General features: G+C 46.0%; 1 protein-coding gene across 1 annotated transcript in view; it reads left to right on the top strand.

Moving 5' to 3' along the window:
- The window catches only part of IGSF1 (immunoglobulin superfamily member 1), a 96,786-nt gene extending 81,918 nt beyond the window's left edge, over nt 1-14,868 (top strand). The window contains exons 5-23 of the mRNA XM_074358991.1: nt 1,547-1,664; nt 1,796-1,822; nt 2,236-2,520; nt 2,881-3,168; nt 5,072-5,356; nt 5,597-5,890; nt 6,351-6,629; nt 6,985-7,105; nt 8,999-9,069; nt 9,166-9,198; nt 9,581-9,871; nt 10,170-10,448; nt 11,071-11,358; nt 12,122-12,409; nt 12,599-12,886; nt 13,085-13,372; nt 13,492-13,770; nt 14,169-14,292; nt 14,449-14,868. Of these exons, the coding sequence (XP_074215092.1) occupies nt 1,547-1,664; nt 1,796-1,822; nt 2,236-2,520; nt 2,881-3,168; nt 5,072-5,356; nt 5,597-5,890; nt 6,351-6,629; nt 6,985-7,105; nt 8,999-9,069; nt 9,166-9,198; nt 9,581-9,871; nt 10,170-10,448; nt 11,071-11,358; nt 12,122-12,409; nt 12,599-12,886; nt 13,085-13,372; nt 13,492-13,770; nt 14,169-14,292; nt 14,449-14,584 (4,062 nt within the window). The 3' untranslated portion in view covers nt 14,585-14,868. The remainder of the gene's footprint in view (nt 1-1,546; nt 1,665-1,795; nt 1,823-2,235; nt 2,521-2,880; nt 3,169-5,071; nt 5,357-5,596; nt 5,891-6,350; nt 6,630-6,984; nt 7,106-8,998; nt 9,070-9,165; nt 9,199-9,580; nt 9,872-10,169; nt 10,449-11,070; nt 11,359-12,121; nt 12,410-12,598; nt 12,887-13,084; nt 13,373-13,491; nt 13,771-14,168; nt 14,293-14,448) is intronic.
- The last annotated feature ends 1,369 nt before the right edge of the window (nt 14,869-16,237 follow it).

The raw sequence follows: 16,237 nt of genomic DNA, 5'->3' as shown, positions 1-16,237 counted from the left end.
GGGGCTGTAGGAGCTGAGATGGAAAGAGCATCTTTGGGGTCCTATACCAGATGAACGCTGCCTTTGGGAGGAAAAATAGCCACTTTTAATGAAATATTCACTATGTGCCTGGCACTGTACATATATTATTCCTGATCCAACTCCACAGCAATGTTAGGTAGATATTATTCCCCAACTTTATAGAGAAGAAAAGTTCAAAGAGGGTAATTTCAGCATCCTTCAATGCAAAGTAAGAAATGCAAAGCAAAATTGTGCTTTCTGGGATCTCTGATTGTTCACCTGCTTACTACAGCCCAGATGTTTGAATCTTCCCCTTTTCCTGCTCCTTCATCTCTCCCAGGGTTAGCAATGGAGCAAGTTAGAGGCTTTGAGACCAGGACCAGTTTGGGGAAGCAGAATCATACCTTCTCTGGGGCTCTGGGAGCCACCTTTATCCTACTCTACTGAGACAGAGTTAAATAGCTGGGGTCAGCTAGACCCTCAGAATCTGAATACAGAGTTGGTAGAGGAGTTAGCCTGAGTTTATGTGGTGGACATACACCTTCCCTTGGCAAAAGGACACTCTGGGTGCAGGGGTTGGGATAGGAGAGGCAGAAAAGCATAAGAGGTCTATTTATGGACATGTAAGGCCTGTGGTCAATAGTGATTTTTGAGAAAATGAGAAGTCCTCCCTGAACTCAAATCTCTTTGCCATATTCCCTGAAATGCAGGCAATTCTTTTTTTTCCTTAGGGGCAATGAACAAAAATGCTTATAAAGCACGGGCAGCCAATAAATCATTTACATTTTATATCGATTAGTTCAAGTAATTTGATTCCCCAACACGTAATTGAGATGGTGGTTTTGAGCTTGGTAGGAGTAAGAGATAAGGGTGAAAGTAATATTGGACTTGAAGCATTCCACAGAAGGGGAGAACCGGGTGGAATGAGATGGGAAAGGTGAGGGAGGGTGAGAAAGGGGGCAAGGGCTGCCTCTGAAACTTTAAATACTGTTTTTAAAGTATAGGCATTGGAGTTAAACATGGATTTGAATTTTGGTTCTGATATTTAATAACTTTTGAATTTGGGCAAATTATATAACCTATATAAGCCTCAGTTTTCTAGTCAGCAAAATGGGGATGGTAGGAACACTTCCTTTGCTAGGTTGTTGGAGGACTCAAACAAAAAATCTATATCTATGTCTATATCTATATCTATCTATATCAATAGATATATATGAGTAAAAGATCTAAAAAAGTGACTCCCTACACCTCCCATCTCCTTCATGCCATGAGGCTTCTGCTGGCCTGGATTAGGTCGTCCTCTGGGCCTCTGAGATCCCAGGGACAAGCAGACATTTCAATAAATCTGACATCATCATCAATACCAGCAAAGACTTTGGGTGGGAGAAGAGAGAAGTGGGGAGAGGGGGCAAAAAAGAGAAGTAGCAGGTAACCCAGCGTGCCTGTGAGGTAGTGGAAGGTAGGGTTGTCAAGTACAATTTAGTGATCCAAACTGAACTTTAAGTAGCAGGACAAGTCCCCTGAGTAAAAACACTTCTGCTTTTAGATCTCACCACCTGTTGAGGGGCAAAGCCCTTCAAGACTCCAGAGGCTCCAGGGCTCTCGACAGGCCAGAGGAGGGGCCACCATGCTGCAGACATTCACTCTCTTGCTCTTTTGCATTCGTGAGTACAAGGAAAGGGTGAGGGGCAAGCACCCCTATGGGTGGGCACCTTGGGGAGGGGGAGAATATTGAGGTTTGAGAGTGAGTGGGGACAATGAGGGGGCTCTTCTTCACCATAACCTCTCTTTTCAGGGCTGAGTCTGGGTATGACACCGATAGGTAAGTGAGTCCTGCCACCTCAGGTACCTTCCTTCCTGAAGGCTGCCAGATATTAGCCTGCCTCCATTGCCCTGGACATAACTGCCTTGAGATCCCAAAAATAATTTCCAGACTGAGCCGTTTAGGAATCAGGGCCCCTCACTTCATGACTTGGTTTCCCACAGAACAGTAAAGAGCTTTATCTCAGATAGAAAGGAAGCAAGATTTGCACTTTATTCCCAACTCACTTGAATTCCCTAAACAGATATGCTGGGGTCCCTATCCTACCCCTACAGAAGCAGACACTCCTGTCCTTAAGGGAAGACAAAAGGAGGAATCTGGGCTGGGGCTAATTTTAAGGGACATCGTGGGGACATGTTATGGGAGGGAGAGGGTTGGACTGCTCACATCTTTGTTATCTTTGGGAACGACAGCAATGATGCAATCTCAACCAGAGCTGTGGATAGAAACCAACTACCTCCAGGCCCCTTGGGAGAACATCACACTTTGGTGCAAAAGCCCCTCTCGGATTTCAAGCAAGTTCCTGCTGCTGAAAGATAAGACACAGATGACCTGGATCCGCCCTTCCCACAAGACCTTTCAAGTTTCATTCCCCATTGGTGCCCTTACTAAATCCAATACAGGTCTTTACAGGTGCTGCTACTGGAAGGAGACAGGCTGGTCAGAGCCCAGTAAAGTTTTAGAGTTGGAGGCACCAGGTAAGAAGATAGAGATAGATAATAAAGAATAAATTCCAGCTCCTGGGATTCAAAGTTGCCTTCACAGAGCAGGGTTTGTTTAAGTCATTCATTTACCTCGAATGCACACATGCATATATGCAGGCATTTCAAAGTTAGTAAATAAGTGCCTGCTCTCTATAGGCAATGCAGAATGGAGACACAGAATCTGGGACAGATCTAAATGGCAGGTTCTCAACATAGGGGAGACCTGAGATGGGGAAAGAAGAGGTGACAAATAAGGACCGTACAGGGAAGGCTCATTTAAATAGAACTCTCTGCTGCTCCCTGAGCAGCCCTATCCTTGCTCTACCTGAATTCCAGTTCGTTCTCTCCTTCCAGGCCAGCTGCCCAAGCCTATCTTCTGGATCCAGGCTGAGACCTCCCCTCTTCCTGGATGTAGTGTTAACATATTCTGTCATGGCTGGCTGCAGGATTTGGTATTCATGCTCTTCAAAGAGGGATATGCCGAACCCATGGATTACCAAGTCCCAACTGGGACAGTGGCCATATTCTCCATTGCCAACATGACACCTGAGAGTGAAGGGGTTTACATCTGCCGCACTCATATCCAGATGCTCCCCACCCTGTGGTCAGAGCCCAGCAACCCCCTGAAGCTGATTGTGGCAGGTGGGTGTGGCTATGGCTGCTGGGGTCTGATGATTGTTGTCCCCGGGATCATGGTTGGATAAACCAAGATTTCTGATTTTACTTTCCTTGGCCAGTTCCCTGAAAGGCCCATGAGCTAGAGTCATTTGACATTTTACTGAGATGCAGATTAGAATCACACATGCTATGAGGCAGATATCTGGGAGCCAATCACTTGGCTATGAGTGAGCCCAGCCAAATATCTAGCAGCTTCAGCTCATCCCAGCTTTGTTGTTCTCTATTTGTTGAATATCATGCATTCATTCATTCATTTGGCTAATATTTATTGAGCACTTAATATGTGCCAGGCACTGCCACTGCAGTCTTGTGAACTGAATTTTAAAATGCAAACGTATTTTTATTCTATTTGTGATTTTAATTTTTAAGTGTGGAAAATAGAATGAATTGCTCATGCTGGTGATAAAAATTAACAAGAAATGACAAAGAAAGTAATAGATTATATTTTAGAAATGGCTTTATAAATTAGTTTAGTTCTGTGTATATAGATCCAGTAAGGCAATACCAAGCTTTAAACACAGAAGAAGGCTCCCCAAAATATCCAAATGCTAGACATACACCCCACAGCCACCTCTCCCACCCCATGGCCTGGGTGCTTCTAGGCAGAATTGGCCACATTTGCTTTAGTTCCTTCATCAAGATAAATAGGCTTGGGAAAAGTTGTGGTGCTACAGAAAGTACCTTGGACTTAGAAGCAGTGATCCTAGTTTCTAGTTCCACCTCTGATACCGCCTCCCTGGGTGATATTGAGCAAGTCACTTCACCTCTGTGCTTCGGTTTCCCCTACTCTAAAATGGGATAATAGTATCTATCCAATCTACTGTATGATACCTCTCTGTGCCTCAGTTTCATGATTTGCAAAATTGATTTAATAATAATGCCTACCTCACAGGGTTGTTGTGAGGATTTGCCTAAATATAATATATGTACAGTGCCTGGCATATAAGTTCTCAATAAATGGTAGATATTGATTTTATTAGTATAGCTCTTTATTGAGGATCAAAGAAAAAAAGACTGTTTGAACTGCGTGTTATGGATGTTGTATGAATGTCTGTCCAGTGTAGATTCCACTCACGCACACTTCCGTAGTTTCCTGTTTGCTGGTGTCCCTGACTAGGCCATGAACTTTTGGCTGACAGGTACTGCGTCTGTCTTCTTTACTCATATATCTGTAGACCTACATGATTCCTGACACATTCTAAATTATTAATGAGCATATGATAGAGCTGATCCTTCCAATAATGGATAGGTGGGCCTACCTGGGATTGGGTTAAGTAAGAAGGAGTGATATGGGACTGAAGTTTGCCCTCTGTTTTGTAGTATAGTCTATTTGGAGAAACAATACATGGAAGTGAAAGTATGGCCCCCTTAACAGAGATTTCTTTGGATTGCAGACTTGCTGGCCAATCCCTCCTTATTGGCTTCTTCCAGTCTCCTGTGGGAATTAGGGTATTCTTTGAAATTAGTGTGTTTAAAAATCATTCTTAATATTGCATCAGAATTTATGCTTTATGAAGATGGAATCAAAGTCATTTTCAGAAGTTTGATTTCTTGAGTGGTTAGAAGAACTACATTTGGCATTTCAAGTACGTAAAGATACTGGGAATTACAGAAGTAGATATTCCACTGAGATACACCTCTACACATAGTTAGAACTCAATGAAGCTGATAAAGTCAGGTGAGAGGGAAGGGACATAAGTGGACTTACCCTGGATTACCTCCAAGAAGAAGCAGAGATTCAGGGAAAAGAGAGAGTGCTGAGGGTAAACTTCAGCTACCACTTCCTGTCTAAAGAAACTAGGAAAATAAAACCAGAATATAAGGAAGAATCATCCTACCTCTAACCTAGGGTTTCTTCCCTTTCTAGGACTCTATCCCAAACCGACTCTGACAGCTTATCCTGGGCCGATCATGGCACCAGGAGAAAGCCTGAATCTCAGGTGTGAAGGGCCAATCTATGGAATGACCTTTGCTTTAATAAGGCTTGAAGACTTGGAGAAGTCCTTTTACCGCAAGAGGCCAATAAAAAATGAGGCATATTTCTTCTTCCGGGCTTTGAAAATCCACGATGCTGGACATTACCTCTGTTTTTACTATGATGGGTCATACAGAGGTTCACTCCTTAGTGATATCCTGAAAATCTGGGTAACCGGTAAGAGAGGGGGTGCCGTGGGACCTATGTTAGAGGTTAGGGGTATACAATCCCTCTGGGCCCCCTAGAAAACCTAACCACACAGCTAGGGCTACTGGTGGAGGAGGGAGCAGAATTTGTTATTATTGGGCTTAGGATGGGATCTGCCAAGGGTGGACTAGAGAAAGAAGAAAAGAATCCTAAAGTAGTGGGAGGGGAAAGTCAAAATGTTAGCCCTTTATACTTTGGGTCTTGTCCTAGACACTTTCCCCAAGACCTGGCTACTTGCTCAGCCCAGTCCTGTGGTCCAAATTGGTCAGAACGTGAGTCTGTGGTGTCGAGGACTGGTGGACGGAGTGGGGCTTGCACTCCATAAGAAAGGTGAAGACAAACCACTTCAGCTCTTGGATATCACCAGCATCGATGATGATGAGTCATTCTTCCTCAACAATGTGACCTATAGTGATGCTGGCATCTACAGGTGCCACTACCTCCTCTCCTGGAAGACCTCCATCAGGATGACATCACACAACACCGTGGAGCTTGTGGTTGTAGGCAAGTGTTAACAATTATTGTTTGTTTTTATCATCATTACAGTGTTATAAGAAGGAGCTGGTAGCCCTGTATCCTCTTGGATTTATGAGCCGAGGAAAAACACACTAGGAAGGTGGTGTAGAGTTTTCCCCAAAAACTTTAGGTACGTTTCTCCCAGGATTGTTACTCAAGTCTTACCCCTCGGCATGGACAAGCCCCACTGTGACCCCTAGAAAAGTTATTTTCCTTAAGGCCAGGGCACACTTACAGGTATGGATGTTTCTGGTTGAAGGTAGGAACCCAGGAATCTTTAGAGAATCAAGGAGTGGACCAAGTGGTTCTGATACATAGTCAAATTTTGAAGCCACTGACCTAGTGGAAGTGGAAAGAAAGAGAAGACCAAATAGAGAACATTTGTTGAAGGAGGTGGTACTGAATTCAGGGTCACTTATTCTAACTGTGGCCTCTGGATTGATTGCAGATAAGCCCCCCAAACCCTCCCTGTCAGCCTGGCCCAGCACCATGTTCAAGCTAGGAAAGGTGATCACCCTTCAGTGCCGAGTTCCTCATCCAGTACTTGAATTTTGTCTGAAATGGGAAGAAAGAGCAACATCCCAAAAATTCTCAGTGGACGGAAACTTCATCATCAGTAATGTTGAAGGGAAAGGCACAGGGACCTATAGTTGCAGCTATCGCATAGAGGAACAGCCTAACACCTGGTCACATTGCAGTGAGCCTCTGAAGCTGATGGGTCCAGCAGGTGAGTGGACAACGCTTTGTATGGATGCTCCCTCCACTGCTTTGGCCATGATACCCCTTGGATCCCAGAGCAATGCCTAGAAGGATATGAAAAGGGGAGTTGAGGGCTTGTAAGTCAGGGCCCTTGAGTTTGGGCATCCCTCCCCTGGAATGATCGCACAATCACTCAAAGGCAGTGAACAGGATACTTTCAAGGACCCCATCCTTCATGAAAGCATCCCATCTTTCATGAAAAAGAAGGCCACTTTTGTCCCAACTTCCCTTCACTTGCAGTAACCAGGCTCCCCTCCCTATAAATGTGTTTACCTGCCCCTGTCCCCATCAGGGTCCCTGCTTCTGGTTTTCTCTGGCCACAGGCTTTCTCACCTGGAATTACATTCTGAATGAAGCTATCAGGTTATCCCTAATCATCCAGCTTGTTGCCTTGCTGTTGGTAGTGCTGTGGATAAGGTGGAAGTGTCGGAGACTCAGAATCAGGTAACTGTCTTGTCCCAACCCCGTTCCTCAAACTAGCTGAGTTCAGGCTCCCCAGAGATTCAGGCATGGGTTATGTTCCAGTTGAGACAGGCCAAAGGGGCACACCCTTTATATCCTCCACCTTCTGGGCTTAAGAGACAAGACTTTCTTATTCCAGCTATTTCACTTTCACCTCACAGAGGAGTCAGCACCCAAGCCAGAGGGTGGAGAAATGTATAATTCTGATGCTGGAGAAATAGTCAGAACCTCATTCACTGATTCCCCCAGGAGAATGCCTAAATCTCCCTTCCAAGCCACCCTGCCTCTCAGAGATGATTGATATCTTCCACATTAACTTGGTCTGAACTTTTTATTTGTAAGAAACCATGCTGTCCTGTCTCCCAGGATGTTATCCAACTCCCATCCCAACATCCCCCACTACCCTTAGTTCTCAAGGACTAGAGAGCCTTGTGGTCCATCCTAGTTGCCACAGAAACTAGTCTCTCTGCCACTCTGGCCCCCAACCACTATGGAGACCATTCTGAGAATATAGCTTTAACCTGGGTGGGCATTTGATGAGAGAATGGGTTGGGCCAGGGAATCATACTTCTTTCTCTGACCCATAAAATGGCAAGCCCAACAGGTTCTCCTGCTATTTACTTTTATCTTTGGGTGCCCCCTGGATCATCTCCTTCTCTCCCTGGTCCCTGTGGCCTTGTTCTCAGGCTATTCTGCTTAAAAATGAGGAGAGAGATGACAACTCCTAGCTTGGTGGGGGCCTCTGCTCCTGAATGCCTTGCTTACTTTCCCCCACCATCTGATCCTGGCTGTACCCCTCCCCCACCATGATCATAGGCCTTTATGTGTCTGGGAGTATTCAATACACAATGGATGATGACTATGATTGTGTGTGTCTGTGTTTTCCACTGAGATCTGAGGGACAGAGTGCTTGGGTAATGAGAAGGGAGCCACCTAAACTTTTTGCAAAACCACTACCTTTTGAGCTTTCAAAAAGTTTCAGTGGGGGTCAATTTCTACTTCTCCTCAGAATCTACCCTGAGTTCCACATACAGAGGGGTAACCTTCAAGCCAGAGGTTAGGAAAAAAATGTAGCTTCAAGTGCCCCACCTCAGTCCAGGACCACTGCATCAAACAATGTGTTCAGAAACCAGATTTCAGAAGAATGTAGCTTGAAAAGCATGTTTTCCTGGCCAGCAAGGAGGATCAGTATTTTCTAAGTAAAAATTGTCAAATGAATTTGCCTTAATATCATCTAATTCTTCAGGACCCATAACCCAAAGCTGCTGCACATTTCTAGTCATAATCTGGGTGGGGGTAAAGAGATCCCATTCTCTGACAAGCTTAGCTCAGCACTGACAATCCTCTGGTAATTCACTGCTGCTGCCTAGGCAACCCTTCCATAACAAAGGCAGGTGAGGCAGGTCGGTCAGAAGACCAATACTGCCATAATAAAAACTGCTTCCAAACTTAAACTTGATGACTGAGAAACACCCAAGATGTGTCCCTCCACCCCCACACCCACCACACAGAGCTGCTGATTACACTGAGCTCCAGGGGTTCTGAGAGCTGGAGTTACAAAAGCATTTTAACATCTGATATCTCAATTCCAGCAACAGCCTAATCAGGGGCCTTGGGGAGCTGACATTTGATATAGTCTGGGGAGAGGGGTGGGGGCAGGGGGCACACGGGTCATGAAATAGCAAGAGGTTTGTAGGTGTTAAGGCCCTCAAAAAGAAAAGTCATCGATGTCAGGAAAGATTATATCCCATTATCCTGGCCATATCCAATCCCTATTGGGTGCTGAGTAAGCCAATGACATAAATTGCCGCCCCCTTCTCTCCGCCCTCCCCCTAATCCCAGCAACTCCTCTCATCTCTTTTCTGGTCTTACTAGAGAAGCCTGGTTGCTGGGAACAGCTCAAGGGGTCACCATGCTCTTCATAATCACGGCTCTTCTCTGCTGTGGTGAGTACAAGGGGGTGGGGAAGGGGCCTGGGCAGAAGGCCGGGGTGAAGTCCTGTAGGGGAGGGGGCAAAGCCCTGGCAGCAATTTCTTTTGCAGGACTGTGCAGTGGGGTATTGACAGAAGAGACTGGTGAGTTTTTCCTGCTCCAGACTGGGACATTCCTCCCTGGAGATCCGAAATAACTACAGAGTGTCAGTGTCAGTGGCCAGGGAGTGACTGGGTTGGGAGGGGAGGACAGCCAGGAAGGGGCACTTGCTAAAGCTGCTGGCAAAATTCAGTCTCCAACTCTGCTTTTCTGCCTGCAAAATTTCCCCCAACCTTCTGCATTTTTCTGAGGCTCAGCTGAGACATCAGCTTCCCCTTTCCCCAGCACCTGCAGAAGGAAGGAAAGAGTTTGGATTGGGATTTAAAGGGGAGGTAGGCAGTGTGATCTGGGGAGGGGGTTCAAGGGCAAGGAAAGGGGGAAAGGAACGGGGAGGGAGGATGGTTTCATTAACTCTGCTGTTTCTAGAAATAATCATGCCAACCCCTAAGCCTGAGCTGTGGGCAGAGACCAACTTCCCTCTGGCCCCGTGGAAGAACTTAACCCTCTGGTGCAGAAGCCCTTCTGGCTCAACTAAGGAGTTTGTGTTGCTGAAGGACGGGACCGGTTGGATTGCAACTCGCCCGGCCTCAGAGCAGGTCCGGGCCGCCTTCCCCCTTGGCGCCCTGACCCGGAGCCACACCGGGAGTTACCACTGCCATTCCTGGGAGGAGATGGCTGTGTCAGAGCCCAGTGAGGCACTTGAGCTGGTGGGGACAGGTAAGAAAAGGCAGAGGGCCCTCCCGTAGTGATCCCCAGTGCTCCTGGGGACTCCAACACTTTTCCTAGGGGTGGGGAAATGCTCAGAGATCCAGAGCCCAAGGGGCTTCTGCTGCTTGTAGGAGAGGAGGGGCACTGAAATGGGGGAGGGGTGGGGAAGAAAGCAAGAAGAGACTGACCGGAAGGGCCAGAGGCCAGTCCAGGATGGATTTCTATTTTGCTGACAAAGTGACTCTAAGTGTCCCACCTGGGCACTTCCAAACTTCAGACTCCTTTTCCTCCCCATTTTGCCTTGCAGACATCCTCCCCAAACCTGTCATTTCTGCCTCCCCCCCAGTCCGGGGCCAGGAACTGCAAATCCAGTGTAAAGGATGGCTGGCAGGCATGGGGTTTGCTCTGTATAAGGCGGGAGTCCAGGAACCTGTCCAGCAACTTGGTGCTGTTGGGAGAGAAGCCTTCTTTACAATCCAAAGAATGGAGGATAAAGACGAAGGCAATTACAGCTGCCGCACTCATACTGAAAAGCACCCCTTCAAGTGGTCTGAGCCCAGTGAGCCCCTGGAGGTTGTCATAAAAGGTAGAGCTGAAAAGGGTATGTGAGGGAGGAGAGGGGAAGCAAAGCTCTGGGTCAGACACTCTTCTCCCCACAGCAAACTTTGCTGCTGGTCCTAGGAGCCTGTGTCCAATCTTAGAGCCAGGCAGGCGTGGCGCTGGGAGTGCCAGGGCCTCTGGCTGCACGATATTAATAGCCTTAATCGTTATTAATAGCTGGAGTTTGTGGAGGGTGATTTAATTTTTCTAATTATTTTCATATCAATTATCTCATATAGCTATAAAGCAAATTTTCAAAAGGAGGTGGATCAGGGACCATTTCCCCTTCTTGTCCAAAAGGGCAAACTGAGGCTCAGGGAACCAGGAGAGCCACAGGGACAATTCACTCTTTGAACTAGCTTCCAGTGCTTGCCCTGTTGACAGTGAGGATTCAGCTGGAGGAGGTGAGGGGTGGGGTGAGGGGTCAATGTGAAAAGTCCATCCACCAAGCAGTTTTGCCTTGATTTTTAAATGTACCTTCTTCTGAATGAAATGCTATAGAAAACAAATCAGCTTTCTGGAACCAGTATCTGCTATATTAGCTATCTTTCTTTCTTTTCTCTTAATTTGGTTTTGTGTTGTTTCTTTTTTTATTTCTTGCCTTCTAGAAATGTACCCCAAGCCTTTCTTCGAGACATGGGCCAGTCCTGTGGTCACTCCTGGTGCCCGAGTGACTTTCAATTGCTCCACCCCCCACCAGCACATGAGCTTTATTCTTTACAAAGATGGAAGTGAAATAGCATCCAATGACAGGTCTTGGGCGACTCCCGGAGCCAGTGCAGCCCACTTTCTGATCATTTCGGTGGGCATTGGTGATGGAGGGAATTACAGCTGCCGCTATTATGACTTTGCTACCTGGTCTGAGCCCAGCGACCCTGTGGAACTCGTGGTAACAGGTCAGGAGTGGGGAAATGAAGGTGGAGGTGGTACTGATCCTGGGACAGTGGGAGGAAGAGCTCTCAGTGCAAAAGAAAGAAGTGCTCCTTTCAAAGTCATCAAAAAATTGCTTAGGACAGTGCCTGGCACATGGTAAACAGTCCATGTAGGGCAACTGCTTATATTATCAACACAAGAAGAAGAGACAAAGGAAAGGAAAGAAGAAAGTAATTCACTTCTGGGGAAAGAAATGAGGCCGATGTGGGTGTTTCACATGTTGCCCTGCTTCTGAAATCTTTTTGTGGCTTGGCCTTGAGCTTCAGGCCCAATGTCTACTCTTTCTTTAGCTGGCTGTCAGAGATTGGTGGGCTGGATGGCCCTCAGAGAAAGGGCGAAGACCTTGAAATGTCAGCTGCATATTATGCAGCCATTACAAATGATAGTTTTCAAAGGCTGTTCAACGTCATAGAAAAATGTTTACAATATAAAGTGAAAAATATTCAACTACACAACTGTTCATCCACTAGGATCCCAATTATGCAAATAGCTATAGCTACAAGGACATAGGCATTTACAAAAAATACAAGGAAAGGAAATAAAGAAACATGTATAAAGAATGGTTATTGTTGAGTGACAGAATTGTATTTTCTTCATTAGGTTTTTTTTTTGGTATTTTCTAATTTTCTACAATAAACATATATTGTTTCTTATCATAACACTAAAAAAGCAATTTACAGAATGTTGGGGGCAGGCTCCTTTCATTTGTGGTCTCTTTAATTTCAGAATTCTACCCCAAACCCACTCTCTTGGCACAGCCGGGTCCTGTGGTGCTTCCTGGGAAGAATGTCACCCTGCGCTGCCAAGGGGCTTTCCAGGGCATGAGATTTGCCCTCTTGCAGGAGGGAACCCAAGTTCCCTTACAGTTCCAGAGTGCCTCGGGGAACTTGGCTGACTTTCTCCTCCACACTGTTGGAGCAGAGGACTCTGGGAACTACAGCTGTGTCTACTATGAGACCACCATGTCAAACAGGGGATCGCATCTCAGCAAACCTCTTATGATCTGGGTGACTGGTAAGGACAGACAAGACATGGGACTGGGACAGAGACAACTGGAGTAAGGGTTAGGGAGGGTGATCCTTCTTGAAAGGCGAGGCTAGGCCACGTAGGGGAACTGTTGTTTCCAGAAGGAGAAAGATAGAGTTAATTTAGCACATGATAAGTTTCCATACTCAGCATTTTACATCTTTGGTCTCTTCCTAGACACATTCCCCAAGCCGTGGTTGTTTGCTGAGCCCAGTTCTGTGGTTCCCATGGGACAGAATGTTACTCTTTGGTGCCAAGGGCCAGTCCATGGAGTAGGGTACATTCTGCACAAAGAAATAGAAGCTACTTCAATGCAGCTCTGGGGATCCACCAGTAATGATGGGGCATTCCCCATCACCAATATATCTGGTGCTAGCATGGGGCGTTACAGCTGCTGCTACCACCCTGACTGGACCAGCTCTATCAAGATACAGCCTAGCAACACCCTGGAACTCATAGTTACAGGTAAGGGGAAGATGCTCTGGAGTGGATAGGGGAGTGTAGAAAAGAGGGAATACAGTGGGAGATGGTTCATGGGAAACAGTTCTCCAAGAGCTCAAGAAGAGGCAAGCAATAGTCTTTCCTTTTTATTGAACAGAGACTCCAGGGGTGATGAACTAGAAAGTGGCCACCTCTCTATGACCAGGAGTTAATTTCTTCTAGGTTTGCTCCCCAAACCCAACCTATTAGCCCAGCCTGGTCCCATGGTGGCCCCTGGAGAAAACATGACTCTTCAATGTCAAGGGGAACTGCCAGACTCAACATTTGTCCTATTGAAGAAGGGTACTCAAGAACCCTTAAAGCAACAGAGTCCAACTGGGTACAGAGCTGACTTCTGGATGCCAGCAGTGAGGAGTGAAGATTCTGGAATCTATAGCTGTGTTTATTATTTGGATTCTGCTCCTTTTGCAGCTTCTAATCACAGTGACTCCCTGGAGATCTGGGTGACAGGTAAGGTGCTGGAGGCTTTAGTAAGAGTCTAGATTTTGTAGTTTTTTAGTAGTTAGCCCTAAGGAGGTAAAAGGCCGGGCTTAAGGCCACTTCTAACTCTGTATCCCGATTGGTTGCAGATAAGCCCCCTAAACCCTCCCTGTCAGCCTGGCCCAGCACCATGTTCAAGCTAGGAAAGGATATCACCCTTCAGTGCAGAGGTCCCCTTCCAGGTGTGGAATTTGTCCTGGAACATGATGGAGAGGAGGCACCTCAGCAGTTCTCAGAGGATGGAGACTTTGTCATTAACAATGTAGAAGGAAAAGGCATTGGAAACTACAGCTGCAGCTACCGTCTTCAAGCCTACCCTGATATCTGGTCAGAGCCTAGTGATCCTCTGGAGCTGGTGGGGGCAGCAGGTGAGATGATAATCCTTCCATAGACCTGGCTTGACACACCTGGGATCCCAGAGATAGTGCCCATGGAAACAGGCCAAGTAGGAGGTGGGGGTATTTGGAGTCAGAGACTGCAAGCATGGTCATCTTGTCATCTTTCTCCTAGGGATGATGAGGAGGTGGAACTTCAGATTCATTCAAAGATAGTGAGAAGGATACTTTCAAGGCCTCTTCCACCCCCCAAAAGGAGGGCTGCTTCTGCCTCAGCATAAACACTACTTCTGACTACCCCATCTGCAGTCTCAACACATGGTTCCCAAGTGAACCCTCATGGAGGCCAGATGAGTGGGCAACAGGAGATCAAGGGGAATATATATGCACTAATCTCTGTGGCCTTGGTTTCTGCTCTTTCATCATCACAGGGCCTGCTGCTCAGGAGTGCACTGTGGGGAACATTGTCCGAAGTACTCTGATCGTGGTGGTGGTTGTGGCTTTGGGGGTAGTGCTAGCCATAGAGTGGAAGAAGTGGCCTCAGCTCCGAACCAGGTAATTGCCTCATTTCAGTCTTCTTCTGTGAACCCAGGGCTTCTGTGTAAAAACAATAGTCTGAATGTTCTTCTAGCATCTGAGCCCCATAATGCAACCTGTTTTTAGGTTGATGGCTCTGGATCCTTCTTTAGTCATGTCTTTTTCTCTACACAGGGGCTCAGAGACAGATGGAAGAGACCAGACCATAGCCCTTGAAGAGTGTAACCAAGAAGGGGACCCAGGCACCAATACCAACTCTCCCTCATCAATCTCTCAGGGAACCACAGTGGAGCTGCCAGTCCCAATATAATAATCTTCTCCTTTACAAGAACTTTCCTCTCCTCTCTTTTATCCTCAGAGATCTGCAGATCTGACTGGTTTCCCTCGGAGTCCACCCCATCTAATGTTTCTTGGCCACTAATCATCCAAGATGGGTTAAGGGGATTTTAGGAGTTGAGACCTCTACCAGGATGAGATGTTTCTTAAAGAGAGATTCCCCATCCCTGTAACTCCTGACTGTACTGATTTACTGGTGCATGAAACTCTATTAAAAATGTATTCTTCTGAATAAAGAGAGTATTCACTATTTAACTGCAGAAACTATGGCAGTGGTTTTCAATTGGTTTGTTGTCCACTTAACACTTAGCAAAATGGTGTTTGGGAGCTGACCTCCATAACAGAATAAGAGAGCACAGAGCTGCTACTACAGAGAAAGGAGCTCAAGGTTGGGGTCAGGGAGGGAGGAATATTCCAAAATAGTACTTTCCGATTTGGTTTGAGACATGGTCACTGAACAGAATGTCCTATTGTCCTTCCATCTCATTATTGAATGAATGAATGGGTGAATGAATGAATGAATGGCAATGTTCTCTCCAAGTTGAGCCTGAGGGGTGCAAACACCCCTTGTTACATCCTTTTCACCAGGTTACTTCTAGATGTATAGTATACTTGCTTTCAAAAGTTAAGATTAGTCCACTGCAGAACTTTGAAATTGGCAGAGTGTGCCTTGTGGCCCTTACCTAACAATCACAGGTGTACATTAATTCACACTTAAGTGTGAACAATTGATAAAGTTGAATACTTTGCCCCTCTCTCAAGAAAGCCCCATTTTCCCAAAGGAATGGGCCTCTTGTGGTGGGATATCGGAGCCTGAGTAAGCAGTTGAGGTGGTTGGTTTGGGGCAGGTGATCTCCCAGTGTCCTGTCCCAGTGTCCCCTCCCAGGACTCCAAATGAAGGTTGGCTCACATTCAGAGCCCCTGGTCTTTCTCCTTGGATCAGCATGCCGCTTGCCACATGAGTGGGAATCCAGTACACATTAGGAGGGTTGAGTTGGGGAAGGGGGCTTACCTAATTCCTTAAACTTGTTCAGGACTTCAGAAGAAATGACCTACTGGTCCTAAAGGAGGTCATGACCCCTTCAAATCTCACCCTAAAGTTCCTTACTTCCCAACACTGTTTAATTCTAACACTGTTCAATAGAGCAATGCACAAGGGTGCTGCACACAGTGAGTTATTTATCTAAATAAAGTTTAGAAAGCAACTCTTATTTTCTTACATTAGGAAGCTTATTTACCCAGCAACTTAATGGAAAAAAAATGCATCACATTTCCCTTAATCCTTACAGAATGAAACACTCTGAGTACTATAGACTAATTTGCATTAATCTCTTTGGAATGTAGAAGTACAAAGTCTCACTCTGATTTCTATTTGATGAGATTCTATTAGTCGCTTATACTAATTTCTTATAGTGTTTCTAAAAATTGCATTCCAAAAGTGCTTTTACATTTGAATTTAGGAAAATCTAATTGTTGCTTTCTACTGAGCACCACTTACTGCCTTCAAACTCTCCATCCCTAACCCTCAATCAAACCGTACATTCTGAAAACTGGAGGGAGGCCCATTCTTGGTCCTTGGTTTTAGGATAGAAGTCCTTTGATCAGGTCTAATTTTGTTTTCCAATCA

Source organism: Camelus bactrianus, chromosome X, assembly GCF_048773025.1.
Source record: "Camelus bactrianus isolate YW-2024 breed Bactrian camel chromosome X, ASM4877302v1, whole genome shotgun sequence".
In the NCBI taxonomy this organism is placed as follows: Eukaryota; Metazoa; Chordata; class Mammalia; order Artiodactyla; family Camelidae; genus Camelus; species Camelus bactrianus.
The sequence above is the reverse complement of the archived record's forward strand: the minus strand, read 5'-3'. Positions and strand labels throughout refer to the sequence as shown.